General features: G+C 51.3%; 1 protein-coding gene across 1 annotated transcript in view; it reads left to right on the forward strand.

The window, feature by feature from the left end:
* The window catches only part of LAPTM5 (lysosomal protein transmembrane 5), a 33,569-nt gene extending 17,754 nt beyond the window's left edge, over nt 1–15,815 (forward strand). Inside the window, exons 5-8 of the mRNA XM_026657157.2 lie at nt 834–959; nt 3,612–3,707; nt 12,874–12,966; nt 15,138–15,815. Of these exons, the coding sequence (XP_026512942.1) occupies nt 834–959; nt 3,612–3,707; nt 12,874–12,966; nt 15,138–15,212 (390 nt within the window). The 3' untranslated portion in view covers nt 15,213–15,815. The remainder of the gene's footprint in view (nt 1–833; nt 960–3,611; nt 3,708–12,873; nt 12,967–15,137) is intronic.
* Nucleotides 15,816–16,073: the final 258 nt, after the last annotated feature.

Here is a 16,073-nt window from a genome sequence, read left to right on the forward strand (position 1 = left end):
GCCCCCTCGTGGGCTGCGCACAGCAGGGCCCAGGAAAGCTGCCTCTGCCCCTGCCCCACCCCTTCCCCTCAGCCCCTGCACCCCTGCTCCGCCCCAGCCCCGACCCCACTCCGCCCCTTCCCCCCCAAACCCCATCCCCTGAGCTATGCATCCTGGGGGACTGCATCAGGTGTTCGGGTCGGGCCCGCCCTGCACTCACCGGGAGGTGGAAAGTGGAGCAACCTGGCCCCAGCCTGCTACACTACCCCGGCTCCCCGCCGCGCTGCCCGTGAGTGCTGGGGGGCGGTTCCCACCCTTCCCCCAAGCCTGGGAGTGTGGGGCTAGGGGTGGGCCTGACCCCTGCTGCATTCCTGCACTGGCTGCTCCTGCCTCCCAAAGCCCGTGGGCGCAGCCCACCCCCACGGAGGCCAGGGGCGCCCCCTCCCCCCCACAGGGGGTGCTGCATAGGGCACCACAATCTCTAGGGACGGCCCTGCACCCATGCTGCCGTGGCGTCACTGCTCTGTTACCCAAGCTATCTAGATGAAAGCTAACATGGGTATGTCTACACGTGCTGCAGTCACACCTCCGATTGCAGTGTAGACAAAACCTAATCTAGAGCACCTCGGCAGCATAAAGGCACCTTCGAGTGCAACTTAATCTTGAGTCCACTTGAAGGTCTATTTACACTGCCAGAGTGGCCTAAAGGGGCTGCGGCATCAAAGAGAGTAAGGCCCAAGTGCAGGATAAAGGAGAATCGAGCCCTTTATAGCTAAGGAAACACCCACAAATATGGCTCTTTCATTTAACCAAAAACTAAAGCCGTGATCATGCTGACATTTTTGTCTCTGTAGAAAGCACACACGAAGGTTCCCTTCCTGGCCGTGCAATTACTGGATTTCTGTCTGAGCGTCTTAACCCTTTGTAGTTCCTACATGGAGGTCCCAAACTACCTCAACTTCCACTCGGCGAACCAAGAGGTAGGTAATAAATGAACGACAACCATGAGTCTGGACAGCGATTGTCATGTTGTGCGTTAGCCTATTAGGGAAACCAGCAAAATGTTCATCCTGTTTTTTTCTGTTATGAAAAATGTTTCTTTAATACTTGCTGTTAGAGCAGCACCCCCAGCTCTGCTCTGTTCAGTGCCAAAGGCCATCTCTAGGCAGGGGTGAAAGTAACTTAAGGGATTTACCGGTACGCAGGGCAGCTGGGATCCTGAGCAAGGTGTGTGTGGGGTGGAGGGGGGCTCAACTGGAAGGGGCAGGGCCTCTGGTGGAAGGGGTGTGGCCTCTGGTGGAAGGGGCGGGGCTGGGGGCAGACTCCCCAGCCAGCCCTTCTGCGCAGCCCGGTGGCGATTTAAAGGGCCCGGGGCTCCCAGCCGCCACCACCAGCGCTACCCTGGGGCTCCAGCAGCGATTTAAAGGGCCGGAGCCCAGGGCCCATTAAATCACCGCCAGAGCCCTGGGGCTCCCGGCTGCTGCTGCTACCCTGGGGCTGTGGCAGCAATTTAAAGGGCCCAGGGTAGTGGTGGTCTGGAGCCCTGGGTCCTTTTAAATTGCCGGGCCCTGGGGAAGCTGCCCCCTACCAGTACGGTTGGCTGTGTGCCGTCTCTTACCGGTACACAGTACCGGGCCATACCGGCTTACTTTCACCTCTGTCTGTAGGACTTTCTAATCAACATAACTGTGCCCTTCCCTAACAGTTTGCTTGTGCAGTCATCATTTCTTAAAAGCACAATTGAGGACACACCTTCACTACGGCTCTGATGCAGCAAAGCACCTAAGCTAGGGTTGCCAACTTTCTTCTCGCACAAAACCGAACACCCTGGCCCTGCCCCTTCTCTGAGGCCATGGCCCCTGCTCACTCCACTCCCTCCTTCCTCTGTCTCTCGCTTTCCCCATCCTGACTCACTGGCTCATTGTCACTTGGCTGGCTCAGGGAGGGGGTGAGGGCTCTGATTGGGGGTGCAGGCTCCGGGGTGGGGCCAGAAATGAGGAGTTCAGGGTGCGGGAGGGGGTTCTGGGCTGGGAAAGGGGGTAGGGGTGCAGGAGGGGGCTGCGGGCTGGGGGTGGAGCAAAGGGGTTCGGAGTATGGGAGGGGGCTCCGGGATGAGGGAGGGGCTTAGGGTGGGAGGTGGTAAAGGTTCTGGGCTGGCGGGGTGAGTTTCAGGGTGGGGCCAGAAATGAGGGGTTCAGGGTGCATGAGAGGACTCTGGACTGGGGCAGGGGATTCAGGTGTGTGGGGTGTTCGGGCTCCAGATGGGGGTGTGGGCTCTGGGGTGGGGCTGGGGCAGAGGGTTGGGGCACAAGAGACGGTTGGGGTGCAGGCTGCGGGCGGCGCTTACGTCAAGCAACTCCCAGAAGCAGCGGAATGTTCCCAGTCTGGCTCCTACAAGGAGGTGTGTCTAGGTGGCTCTGCACACTTCCCCATCCGCAGGTGCCCTCCCCCCGCAGCTCCCATTGGCTGTGGTTCTCAGCCAATGGGAGCTGCGGAGCCAGTGCTTGGGGCAGCGGCAGCGTGCTGAGCCCCCTGGCTACGCCTACATGTAGGAGCCACAGCGGGGACAGACGCTGCTTCCGGGAGCCGCAGGGAGCCACGGTAGGCAGGGAGCCTGCCTTAGCCCTGCTGCGCCGCCGACCAAACTTTTAACGGTCTGGTCAGCAGTACTGACCAGAGCAACCAGGGTCCCTTTTCAACCGGGCGTTTCAGTCAAAAACCAGACACCTGACTACCCTAACCTAAGCACGTACCAAGTCCAGGCCTACTCAGCAAACCAATTAAACATGCTTAACTTTAGCCACACGCTTACGTGCCATTAACTTCAATGGATTGGGATCAGACTTTTAGGTAACAAGTCAATGAGTTAAAATTAAGTGAAAATATTTGGGCCAGTTGAAAATTTTCCATCAGAACTGTTTTTCTGTGGAAAATTGAGGTTTTGGTGAAACTAGATTTTTCCGTGTCTGCTTTCTGCAGAAATGTTATTGTTCAAAAATAGAGCATCTGAAAACTGAAATATTTTGTCAGAAAAAGAAATACTTCAGTCAAAAACGGAAATATTTCTGATGCACAAAGGGGACAGCATGGTGCATCATGGGAGATGTAGTCTGACCAGGGAGCCTGGCCTATTGAAGAGAATGGGAGCATGAGGCACCTGAACTATAGCTCCCAGGAGGCACTGCAGCAGGATTTCAGAATCAAAATATTTGTTTTTGGCCTAAATATGTTGGGGGTTGATTTCCCCGCCCCCGATCTGCCTTTGCTGATCAGAGCAAGGCATTTTGCCCATAGACCTGCCATTACACATATCCCTATCAGAGTGGGTGCAATTAAAGGTGGGGGCTAGATCCAGCCAGGGTTAATCAAAGTCCCGATACAGGCCCCGAAGCATTGGCAGACACTTGGTTATCAACAGGAAATGAAAAACTGTCCCTTATGGATTACTACTCTCCCACTTCAGCAGAACCAGAATGCTTGGTCCTTTAAGTCATGAAAGCTTTCCCTGGTAAGAGGGAAAGCAAGGATTGTGTCTCCAAGGAATCAAACCAAAATTGTCAACTGATTTCATCTGGCCCTTGATGTTGGAATAAAGACATATGACTATCATGGGCACTTCCCTTTCCTTTCAGAGCTTCATGCCCAGCCAGGAGAAGTTGTCTTCCGAGGAGTATGCCAAAGTGATGATCACCTTCACCGTCACATTCATCGCTGTCCTCCTGCTAAAGGTAACCTGCCATATCGCCTGGTGTCCCAGGAAGGTTGAGCAAAACTTTGCTGCCCCTTGAGACATGAGGAATTTGCTCCTCCTCTCCAGTCCTGCCATTAGAGGCACTTACCAAGCGCAACAGGAGCTGTGCATGTAAAGCGGAGCTTAGATACTGGAGACAAGTGTAGGAGAGAGGTCTGAGATTCAAATGATTCTGTTCCCTACCTCTGCAGTCTGCAAACATGAAACAAAATCTCTCTAAGGCTCCCTCTCTCCCCACTCTTTATAGATGACACTAGTGCATCAACCTCCAGGGGCGTCATGAGTTGGGAACAAAAGATGGAGGGGGGGTTGGCTGTTGTGTGCCAAAATAAATCAGATAAGAACACAGTGGGTGGGTCAGATTCTTGGCTGGTTAAAATCAGTGTAGCTGCATTCATATCGGTGGAGTTTACTCCAGTTCACACCAACTACGCTGCGGGGCTGGTGCTACCTTAAAATGTAATTAAAAGCCCACCAGCTCCTAAATCCCCCTTATCTTTTAGAAAATCCTTTTGCAGTGGAGTTTTCTCTTCATCTCTTGATGGCTCAGAGAACAGGCTTTTCATTGACTAGTTTCAGACCACTTCAGAAAACCACAGACAGCTCCTGCTATTCCAGCAGATGCTACCTGAATGAAAATGCTATTTGTCAAGTGGAGATTTTTTTTTATTAAGATTCTTCCCAGGCAGCCAGACAGCCAATATGAAGCACAATGTCTTATCTGATTGCACTCCTGACATGACTTCATCATATCTTTTAATATTAGCAGAGCAGGGAGTGGGGTCTGGGGGCAGTGTGGAAATCTGACTGGTAGGACTGGCATAGCACTAGGGGCATTCCAGGAGAAGGCTTATTGCCCCTGGCAAATAGAACTCCGCTTGAATTTACTACATGTTTAGCTAGATGGGTATGTAACATATCATGGATTTTCACACAAAGCTTTCCTCCTCGTGTGCTGGAGACAATAGACAGAAGGGTGTGTGAATGTGACTCAACTCCTCTGAGATGGAAAATGTGCCGGGGCAGTATAATGCCAGCGGGTGTGTGTGTTACACCAGTAAAATCCAGATTTCAATGGAGCGATGCCAATCTGCACCAGGTGAAGATCCGGCCCATAGTGGCATGAATAACTCTTACGTTGTGCAAGGCTAGGGCTGGTGCCCAGTGAGTAGCTGTTTTCTTTGCTGGGGGATGTGATAGTAGCAACTGACTTCAACATGGTCACTTGCTCACTGAGGCATTGTGCACGAGAGGAGTCGAAACGCCCTGGGGTTGAACCTCAGCTGGCGCAAATCAAGATTAAATGGAGTCAATAGAGTTACCCTGGTGCTAGTGAGAGGAGACTTGGGCCCTACGAGGGGGTAGTGTCACAAATAGATTTCAGTGATGTGTGCCGGAATGCTTTTTGTTTATGGCCACATGAAGGGGAATCCTGAAACTTTTGTCTGTTGTAATATGGGGTCACTGCATGTAAGAGGTTGAGAACGACTAGCATCATCATCACCATGTGGCATGTAGGGGTACATTGTGCTAGGTACTGTACAAACAAAGAACCAAAAGATATTTCCTGGCCCAAAGAGTTTACAATTGTAGACAAGAGACAACAGATGGGTACAGAGGTGGGACGACGAGGACCTAAGAGATGGGCCTTTTATCGCATCCCTGTGAGGTTATCTCACTGCCTGACTGAGCTCACTGTTAGGAAGTTACTCCTGCTTCTCAGATTAAATTCATCTTTGACATGGCTCTTGGTCGCCATGGCAATGACAGGTGAATCTCGGCTACTCCTGACTGACAGCAGAATGCAACTCTGCTCCCTGAAATTGACAAAGACCCATCATCTAGAGCTCCACAATCCGGATGCTGTGATAGTCCCTTCACTTTCCTCCAGTGCATAATGACACTGAGGGCTGGATGCAGAGGCAGCCGTAGCTATTCAAATAAGGGACAAGTTCCAAGCGATAGAGTTTTGATGAGGACCATGGTTACAAATGGAAACATGGTCGATCTAAAAACGCCATTTGGTCCATTTAGGCTCATCGGTTTCAATTCACTGTTTTCCCCCCCCAGGAGAGCATCTCAAGGCCCACTGGGCCAGCCCAGGATCTTTTTGCCTCAATTGCCTTGCCTAATGGCCCATTGCAAACATTTATTGTCCTTCCATTCCAACATCATCGGTCCTGTATATCTGGTGCCATCTGTTCGCCTTCTAACTTGACATTAGTGCCCCATAGCTCTGTCCTCTACACTCCACTCCGAAACAGAGTACGGCGTGCAGGAAAGCAGGCTATTGGCGAGAGAAGAGGGGGTCAGGACTAGGGCCCTGCAAAATTCACAGTCCATTTGGATCAATTTCATAGCCAAAGGGTTTTAAAATTGGTCAATTTCACGTTTTCAGCTGTTTACCTCTAAAATTTCACAGTGTTATAACAGTGGGGGTCCCAACCCAAAAGGGACCCGGAAGTGGGTCTGATCTCCCCCTCTTTCCCCCCCACAGCTGCCATGCAAGGGAAGGACAAGTCCTGTCCCTCCTGAGCCAGCAGGGATTTGCAGCTAGGAGCGGGGCGCTCCCAGCAGCAAGGGGGGGGGGGTCAGATTTCATGGGGAAAGGCTTATTTCATGGTCTGTGACACATTTTTCACAGCCATGAAATTGGTAGGGCCCTAGTCATGACACATGAGGTTTAGTCCCCTGTCTGCCACTAACTTCCTGGGTGACTTGTAGCAAGTTGCTTCACCACTCTGTGCCTTGGGTTTCCCATGTGCAAAGTGAGCCAGACGGCCCAGTGGTGAGGGCACTAGCCTACAATGTAGAAGATGTGGGTGCAGTTCCCTGCTGTGTCGTAGATTTCCTGTGTGACGTTGAGTCGCGTAGGCTCTCTGTGCCTCAGTTACCCATCTGTGAAATGGAGCAAGGGAGACTAAATATATTAAAGATGGGCAGTGCTTTGCCATCTATGGCAAAGTGCTAGATGTTATACTTATCTATCCCCTGGGGCAGGGAGAGGCGATCATTAGCAAGCGCTTTGAGATCCTCAGATGAAGAAAGCTTTAGAGATGCAAAGTGTTGTTGGTATTATTACAATTATGACCTATTGTTCAAGTGACGCTATACAGGCTTTTCTGGAGATTACGGGCGTACGGGAGAGGAGGAAAACAGAGGGCCAGAATTGCAGAGCATATCCTTCCAGAGCTGTATATTTCCTCCCCAGCCACGTACACTAATAGTTACCCGGGTCTGATGAAGACTTAAATATGCTGTATCATAAAGGTAACTAACTTCCCCTCCACCACTCACAGGAAAAAGGGCAGCGGAGCTATCAGAAACTAATCTGCAGGCATGGTGGGGAATGGGAGGCAGGTGGGGATTTTGAACGTACTTTAACAATCAATTGTCAGTGTCATTTCTTATGACGATTAGTTCCTTATTAGCATGAGACCAGGCCTGGACACTTCAACACCCCCTGAGCCTATTGCCAGATTGCCAGCAATGAGAATTACATGACATGCATTCACCCCAATTGCCATGCTCCTGGCACGCCTTCCCCTCAATTCAGTCCAATGCCATCTGGGCATGGTGGCCTAGGGCCATGTCCCATTACATCTGATGGCACCTTGGCAGCCCCAAACCGCCCCGGTGCTTGCTCTGTATTATTTCTCTCTACGGCTGGTGCCGTGCTGCTGGATGGGTCGAAGAGACTGGGTAACCAACCGGGACTGCCAGTCTGGTGCTAATTTCACTGCCTAGTGGAGCTACAAGTGGCAGTGAAGGAAATGAGCCGCAGAGCCATTTCTCTTTGGCATCCATGCTCTGTGCACCCAGGAGGTCTGCAAATCAGAGCAGGGGTCTATAAACACGATGCAGACAGCTAAGCTTAGAATGCGGCCTGGGTTTTAAGACTAAATGCGGGTAACTCCCGGCAACTTTAGCAAGAGTCGGAGCTGAATGAAGTGCTGAAGTGACCGTGTCTGGGCCTTCTAAACATCCCGGTAAGATCATGAGCAATATTTGATAGAGCCAGAGGGAGAGATACCAGAGAGCTTGGGTCACATCTCCTGTGGAATCCACCTGAAAAACCGCTGGTGTGTCTGGGTGAGAGAGGACATTTGCTTTGATAGGGGCCTACACTGTAGAGATTTCACAGGTTCGGGGCCTGCTCCTGTCAGTGCTCTGCACCATCAGCACCCCAGCAAGGTGTTACAGTTTGTCCTACTGCAGATGAACTCAGTTGCCTGAAGGAAGAGTAAGGCCCATAATATTGGGCCATACATACAGCTAGAGTGGAATCTTGCCCTGAGATACACGCCCACAGCTCCTGCTGAAATCAGTGGGATCCGCCCTCTCCATGAGCACTTCCAGAAGGATTCTCAACCAATTCTGACCGGTCTGGTGGGCTCCTTTCCCGTTTCTTTGGGGTGGTCAGCATCCCTGGTGGTGCTAGAAGGGACTGCAATTGTTGCTGGTCCCTTTGTGGGGGGACATAAGGAGGGGGAAGCTCCCCCTCCTTTCCTCCAGTCGTCCACCTACCCCATGGCCAAGCATAATCTGCCCCATAACCAGACGAGACGCCTTGCTTCTGTGCTGTGAGCATTATAGCTCCTTATCTCCAGGATAGATGGAGCGTGCCAGAAATGTTCTAAGCACCAGCCACCTGTGGCGCTGAAAGAAGAAGGCAGCCAATATTTTACCTTTCCTGCCTGGGTTCGTCTCCACAGTTTCACTCAGTCGGTTCGTCTACACAGCCCACGGAATCATCTGGTTCGACCGTCTCGAGCTCACGCCTGGGCACTAAATGTAGCTGTGTAGATGGCGCGCCTTGGACGCTGAAGCCTGGGGAGAGGGATGGACTCCAGCCTGAACTGGCGCTTAAAGCGCTGTCTACACAGATATTTTCAGCGCGGTAACACGAGCCCAAGTCTGTCGACTTTTCAACAAGGACAAGTGCAGAGTCCTGCACTTAGGATGGAAGAATCCCATGCGCCGCTACAGGCTGGGGACCGAGTGGCTAGGCAGCAGTTCTGCAGAAAAGGACCTGGGGATTACAGTGGACGAGAAGCTGGATATGAGTCAACAGTGTGTCCTTGTTGCCAAGAAGGCTAACAGCATATTGGGCTGTATAAGTAGGGGCATTGCCAGCAGATCGAGGGACGTGATCGTTCCCCTCTATTCGACATTGGTGAGGCCTCATCTGGAGTACGGTGTCCAGTTTTGGGCCCCACACTACAAGAAGGATGTGGAAAAATTGGAAAGAGTCCAGCGGAGGGCAACAAAAATGATCAGGGGGCTGGAGCACATGACTTCTGAGGAGAGGCTGAGGGAACTGGGATTGTTTAGTTTGCAGAAGAGAAGAATGAGGGGGGATTTGATAGCTGCTTTCAACTACCTGAGGGGGGGTTCCAAAGAGGATGGAGCTCGGCTGTTCTCAGTGGTGGCAGATGACAGAACAAGGAGGAATGGTCTCAAGTTGCAGTGGGGGAGGTTTAGGTTGGATATCAGGAAACACTATTTCACTAGGAGGGTGGTGAAGCACTGGAATGGGTTCCCTAGGGAGGTGGTGGAATCTCCGTCCTTAGAGGTTTTTAAGGTCAGGCTTGACAAAGCCCTGGCTGGGATGATTTAGTTGGGAATTGGTCCTACTTTGAGCAGGGGGTTGGACAAGATGACCTCCTGAGGTCCCTTCCAACCCTGATTTTCTATGATTATATGATTCCGTGGGCTGTGTAGACGTATCGAACGAGACCCTAGTGTGGAGGCTCTGAGTGACACTCTTAGCAACCCCCCCAGGGCTGTGCCCTGCAAGCCTTTTCCTTGCAAATAAATGTGCACAGATACATGTGCTCGTGCTTCTCTCCTCCTCAGTGGCTAGAGTGACCAGATCCCGAATTTGCTGGGATTGTTCCGGTTTGCTGGGCCAGTCCTGTTGTCCTGGCTGGGCAATGAGGGGTTTGATCCAAATGTCACAGACCTGGCCGGTCCCATCTCCTCACTCAGCTCCCTCCACTCTCCCATCTCCCTACACCACTCCATCAGCTAGTGATAAGTGCTCAGCCTTATCCTAGCCCCGCATGTGCCTCCCTTGCCTCCCGTGACTGCCCGTCTGTCACAAGGCACCACTCCTGGCTAGCTCGCCTCCTGGCGCCCAGGTCAGGGACTGCAGCTCTCGCTCTTGCTGGTCACTTGGCCCTCTGGTCAGGTCGCCCTTTCCGGGGTTATTGAGTCCAATTGTCTGAATGGCCTCTCCAGCTGGTGTTCAGCTCCAGCTCAGGCCTTTATGCCACTAAGCCAGGGGCTCCAGCCCGGGGACCCTATGACCTGCAATCCAGGTCCTCAGTCCCCATCTTTTCCTGTGCTCCTGCCTACCTTTTAGCCTTCTCTCTGTTTTCTTGCCTGCTTCTGGGTTTGCCGTGGGAGCCTACCCTATTCCCATGGTGCCGTCACTCCCTCCTTGCCTAGTGTCAGACCCTTGATTCCAGGGCAGGATCCTGGTGCTCCCCCCCCCCCCCCGGGCTTGCTCTGGGTGACCTCCCTCCTCCCGGGGCGTAGCTGCAGACTCCTGTCTTTGCAGGCCTCTTTCTCCTTTCAGTGTCCTGGCTTTATCTTGTACCCCAGCCCTTCCCCTGCTGGCCTTCACTCTCAATTAACACTGGCCCTCCCTCTCACGGGTGATGCCAGGTAACCTAACTGGCCTCTCAGGCTCTCGTTAACCCTGTCAGGGCTGGGTGGGGGGGGGCACACCCCATCACACCATCCAGTTCATCCTCCTCCCACCCAGCGCTCTCATCCTCCTGAGTCCCACAGCTCCTAGGACAAGCTCCCCCACCCCCAGCCAAACTGCCCAACAGCCACCAGCACCCTCCAGTTGGATCCTCATCCACAATGCAAAGGAGCTTTTAGACTGGGATTTCATAAGGTACCTAAGAGAATTTGGATGGCAGATATGTGCCTAACTCCCTTTGGCCTGGCCTGAATGGCTTATATTCAGTCATCCTGCTGTTAGGCTGAAAGATGATTTTAACTGAGTTTCTAACCAGCAATAAAACTGCCCTCCCCAAGGACATAGCGGCAGGCCTCGAATTTTGCCTCCTTCTTTATTTGCGAACCGATATTGCCCTGAGTGATCCTAAGAACGGATGACCCCGAATTCAGAGCCTAACCTGGGCGTACTTGGCATTTTTCAGACACAGTCAGCTTTTTTAGGGGAAGACTCCGCTGTCACTGAAACTGGCTGAAATTCGGGCAAATTCCATCATCACCTTCAGTGCAGATATCCCAGCTGGGGCTGATATCATGGATTGCAGGCTCTGTCCAATAGGCCGAGATTTGCAATGGAATCTAAGAGATTTAGACGCCCAGGTCCCTCCGAATTTCAATGGAGTCTCTCTCTCACCCTCTCTATTTCAGGGTATTATATTGCGACCCACTACCATGGCACATGCCATGTAAAATCAATAGCAAAGTTCTTAGTGGAATTTGTGGTCCTGCTTTGAGCAGGGGGTTGGACTAGATGACCTCCCGAGGTCCATTCCAACCCTGAGATTCCATGATTCTATCTGGCACTTTTCCCTTTTTGGGGTAAAAAATTCTGCTTGGGGTGGGATCTGCGTGTGTGTGTGTGGTTGGTTGATTTGTTTCAGGGTAATTGTTTCGGTTGGTTGGTTGGGCGGGTGTATTGGGTTGAAAGGGTGTCAGTGGTGGGGTTTATGAGCAGGAGGCAGGGACAGGGTTGTGAAGTGCCATTGTTACAGCACAAAGGCCTTGCCAAGAACAGGGTTTTGCAGCGTTTCCTAAAGATGGATTCACCTGATCTCCTTTGGAAGTTTGTACCACAGCTGGATCCCCTTGACTGAGAATGTTTGGTCTCAGCTCCCACAGGCTTTGGCCTCAGCTTTGTGATCTGTGTTGTCCCAGAAAAGAGCATTTATCTCAGTGGTTTATGATTTGGGCATCTAACTCCCTTAGGCTCATTTGAAAATCCCATCCTTAGTCTTTTGCTGACGCTCTGTTTGGGGTTTATTGCAAAGCACATTCCAAAGTGCATTTTAAAGCACACGCCAATAAAAATAAGAGATGCATGACTTTGCCTCGCTGCTCATAGTAAAGCAAACGTTTATTTAATACGTTACGTTGTCTTGGGCCGCAGTCTGTCAATTGATCCATTTTCCTAGAAAAACTCTATTTGTTTCATCTTGTAAAACTCTCCAAGGCCAGAGGCTATTTTACCTGAAAAGTGGAACTAATGAAAGTATAATAAATTGAATGGGCAAAACTTTCAGGTCCATTCCTGTTGGAAAGTATCCTTCGTGTTTCTCCCAGAGGGCTGTGAGACAAAGGTTATGGCCCACGGTGCTTTTTCTGGGCGACTGCCCCACTTGGGAAAAAAAAAAGCAAAGCAAAATACATTGACCTTCCACCCAATTTTGGGCTCCGTTCTGCTGGCCAATCTTGTCCTTGATCCATCAAAGCCTGAAAGCACTTCCTTAACTTTAACCACATCACCTTGCAGAATCAAGACGTGTGTGGCAGGGGCACCAGAATAGGGGGGTCCAGGGGACCATGGTCCCATCATTTTTCACCAGCTGTAAGGGCGAGCGACAGGGGAGGGGGCAGAGAGGAGTGAGTGGAGGGTGGGGTCTTGGGGGGAAGACGTGGGGTGGGGGCAGGGCCTGAAGGGAAGGAATGGTTCAAGGGCGGGGCTCTAGGACAAGAAGTGGCGCGAGGGCGGGACCTCGGGGGGAATGGGCGGTGTGAGGGTGGGGGCTCGGGGAGAAGGGATGACGCAGGGGCTCAGGGAGGAGGGGCGGTGTGGGGGTGGGGCCTCAGGGGAAGGGGCAGTGCAGGGGGTGCGACCAAGGTTCAGGCACCGGTGGCCCCCCACACTTTTAGGGAGCTTCCGGCACTCCTTGGGCCACTCAGAGGTGGGCATTCAACAGGGCAGAGCTTCCATGTCCCAGGTGAAGGACCCATGGTGAGACAGCTGCGTCAGGGCCCCAGAGAATGTGGTGGACAGTACTTTAGGGCCTCCAATTCACAGGAATGGCAGCAGTACAATGGCAGATCTAGGGCAGTATAGCAGTGACTGATTGTGGTCAGGAATGAAAAAGCAATAACGCAATGACAGAGCCCTTTTCCCCTTTGATTTTCAGGCCTACATGTTCAAATGCGTCTTGAGATGCTACAAGTACATTAAAGCCAGCAAGAGCGAGGAGGTGAAAGTCCTGCCAGAGTTTGCTGAGAAGGTGAGAAGTCCCGAACACCAGCTCCTGGTGTCCATCACAAAAAGGGCAGGGTGTGGATGGAAATGGGGCACACCAGCCCAGATTACTTCATGCAGAATTGAAGCTTCCATTAACCTCCATTAGAGGTCTGATGCACCCCCACATTACTCCAGTTTTAATGTGGTATAAAACGATTTAAGTCCGTGGAGTTACACTGGGATGCATGAAAAACTGGAGTAGTGTAGTGCTGAATCAAGGCTTCTCTATTGCAGGAGATAGAATAATAGAATCATAGAAGATCAGGGTTGGAAGAGACCTCAAGAGGTCATCTAGTCCAACCCCCTGCTCAAAGCAGGACCAACCCCAACTAAATCATCCCAGCCAGGGCTTTGTCAATCTGGGCCTTAAAAACTTCTGAGGATGGAGATTCCACCACCTCCCTAGGTAACCCATTCCAGTGCTTCACCACCCTCCTAGTGAAATAGTGTTTCCTAATATCCAACCTAGACCTCCCCCACTGCAACTTGAGACCATTGCTCCTTGTTCTGTCATCTGCCACCACTGAGAACAGCCGAGCTCCATCCTCTTTGGAACCCCCCTTCAAGTAGTTGAAAGCGGCTATCAAATTCCCCCTCACTCTTCTCTTCTGCAGACTAAATAACCCCAGTTCCCTCAGCCTCTCCTTGTAAGTCATTTTCGTGCCCTCCACTGGACTCTCTCCAATTTGTCCACATCCCTTCTTTAGTGGGGGGACCAAAACTGGACACAATACTCCAGGAGTGGCCTCACCAGTGCCAAATAGAGGGGAATAATCACTTCCTTAGATCTGCTGGCAATGCTCCTACTAATGCAGCCCAATATGCCATTGGCCTTCTTGGCAAGAAGGGCACACTGCTGACTCATATCCAGCTTCTCGTCCACTGTAACCCCTAGGTCCTTTTCTGCAGAACTGCTGCCTAGCCACTCGGTCCCTAGTCTGTAGCAGTGCATGGGATTCTTCCGTCCTAAGTGCCAGACTCTGTACTTGTTCTTGTTGAACCTCATCAGAGTTCTTGAATGATACTTAGGGTCTGTCTACACTACCCGCCGGATCGGCAAGCAGCGATCAATCCAGCGGGGGTCGATTTATCGTGTTAAGTCTAGACGTGATAAATCGACCCCCGAGCGCTCTCCCGTCGACTCCTGTACTCCACTGCCACGAGAGGCACAGGCGGAGTCGGCAGGGGAGCGGCAGCAGTCAACTCACCGCAGTGAAAACACCTCAGTGAGTAGGTCTAAGTACGTCGACTTCAGCTACGTTATTCACGTAGCTGAAGTTGCGTAACTTAGATCGATTCCCGCCCCAGTGTAGGCCAGGCCTTGGATACTTGAATGTGAACCAATGCAGAGCTGTCTTGCTGAATATCTGGGTAGCCTGAATCAGTTGTTCTAAGGCCTTGCCTTAGAAAAGCACTTAAGCAAGTGCTGAACTTTGAGAATCTAAGCAGTCTCGCTGAAGTCAATAGGACTATGCACGTGCTTAAACTCAAAGGTAAGTTCTTTGCTGGATTGGCATCTAAGCGAGCTGCAATACATCCCCATTCATTTCAATGGGGTGTTAATGCCGAAGCCCAACTGGAATATTTTCAACTATTTCACTGCTGACCATTTTAGCAGAAACTGCTCTGGGATTGTGTGTGTAGCTGCTGAAAGGCCATTCCAAAAAACATAAGGACACGCCATCAAAATAGATTGATAATCAAGATCGTTGAAAAGCCCCCCACAAAAAAAAACCCCACCCCCCCAAAAAAACAGTTGTGAAAAATTGAGTTGAAACATTTTTTGTTGTTTTTGTGTCTCAAATTGGAAATTTCAACCAATTCTAATAACTGTCCAGCCGGGAGAGAGTGGAGCCCAAACGTGGGTCTGACTCTTGTGGCTGGACTACACAAGAGGCTTATGAATTTGCTACTGTTGTTGCACTAACAGAGCCGGGTCATCTAGCTCAGGCTGTAGCGTTTTCTGTCTTTTGATTCAGAGGTTCTAGGTTCAGTCGTTACCTTCATTTTCCAGTCCTCTGTCCTTCATAAGCCATGGCGCTCCCTCCCCACTCCTTTGCCCTGGGGAAAGAAACACACATGAGGTCAAATCCAACTGAAACAGTTTCCTGTTTCCAGAGCAAGGCCGGGGCTCTAACGATTTCTTCCTTCCAGGTCATGCTGCCGTCATATGAGGAAGCTGTAGAACTGCCCCCCAAGGAGTCACCACCACCATACGCAGGAGTTTAAGCCCCAGCCACTGAGATGGGACGACGTCTCTGCTGCTGTGAATGCCTCTTAGCTTCTGTGCCTCAACTGGCCGATGCTCACCCTCACTGAATAATGCCTCTGTTCCGGGGAGAGCATGCTTCGATTGCACCAGACTCCCTCTGGTTCAATGGACTTGGAGCTCATAACCATCTCAGTTTCTGCTGTGAAAATAGAAGTGGCGGGTCTGATTCTCCTCTCATGCTGGTTTCATCCCAGCACAGCTTGGTTTGCTTCCAAGGAGCTACTGCCGATTGACACCTCTCTAGCTGAGCGAAGAATCGGACCCGCAGAGTAGGAAATAGAACCCAAAAAAGCTTTTTGCTGAGAGAGCCCAATTCTGAAATATGCTCGGTTACCCAGCAGCTTTTAATGAAGTCCTAAGGGGAAAGGATCGGCAAAAGGCAGATGATTCCACGTGACCAGCAGTGCCGTGCTCAGCCTGCCTGCCTATGCTACTGAGTAGGAGTGTGTGATCCGGCTGTCAGAAGTGCTGGGATCCTCACCATATTGACCTGCCATTTTGCACCTCCTAGTCTTTGTGGTTTTGCTTTTTGTGTGTGATTTGAAAAATGAGTTTCAATAAAAAGCTAATGGCTTCAGTCCCTGGCTTCTGTAGAGCGCTATCCTTGCAGTCGGAGGAATATAGCAAATGAGCCGCTCTCCTCTTAAAAGCAACTCCGTTAAAAATGCCATTGTGGGGGTTTAGGTTTATTTTAACTCACTGACTCCAGATCAGATGGGCATCATTTGCAAGTAAAAAGACTCTAATTGCCAGCCCTGCAAACTCCTATACAATCTGAGAGTCTAGCTGGATTCTTTCCTTCCTGCCCATCATTTCCA

The sequence above is a fragment of the Terrapene carolina genome, unplaced genomic scaffold (genome assembly GCF_002925995.2).
Source record: "Terrapene carolina triunguis isolate 2854851 unplaced genomic scaffold, T_m_triunguis-2.0 Scaffold236, whole genome shotgun sequence".
Lineage (NCBI taxonomy): Eukaryota > Metazoa > Chordata > Testudines > Emydidae > Terrapene > Terrapene triunguis.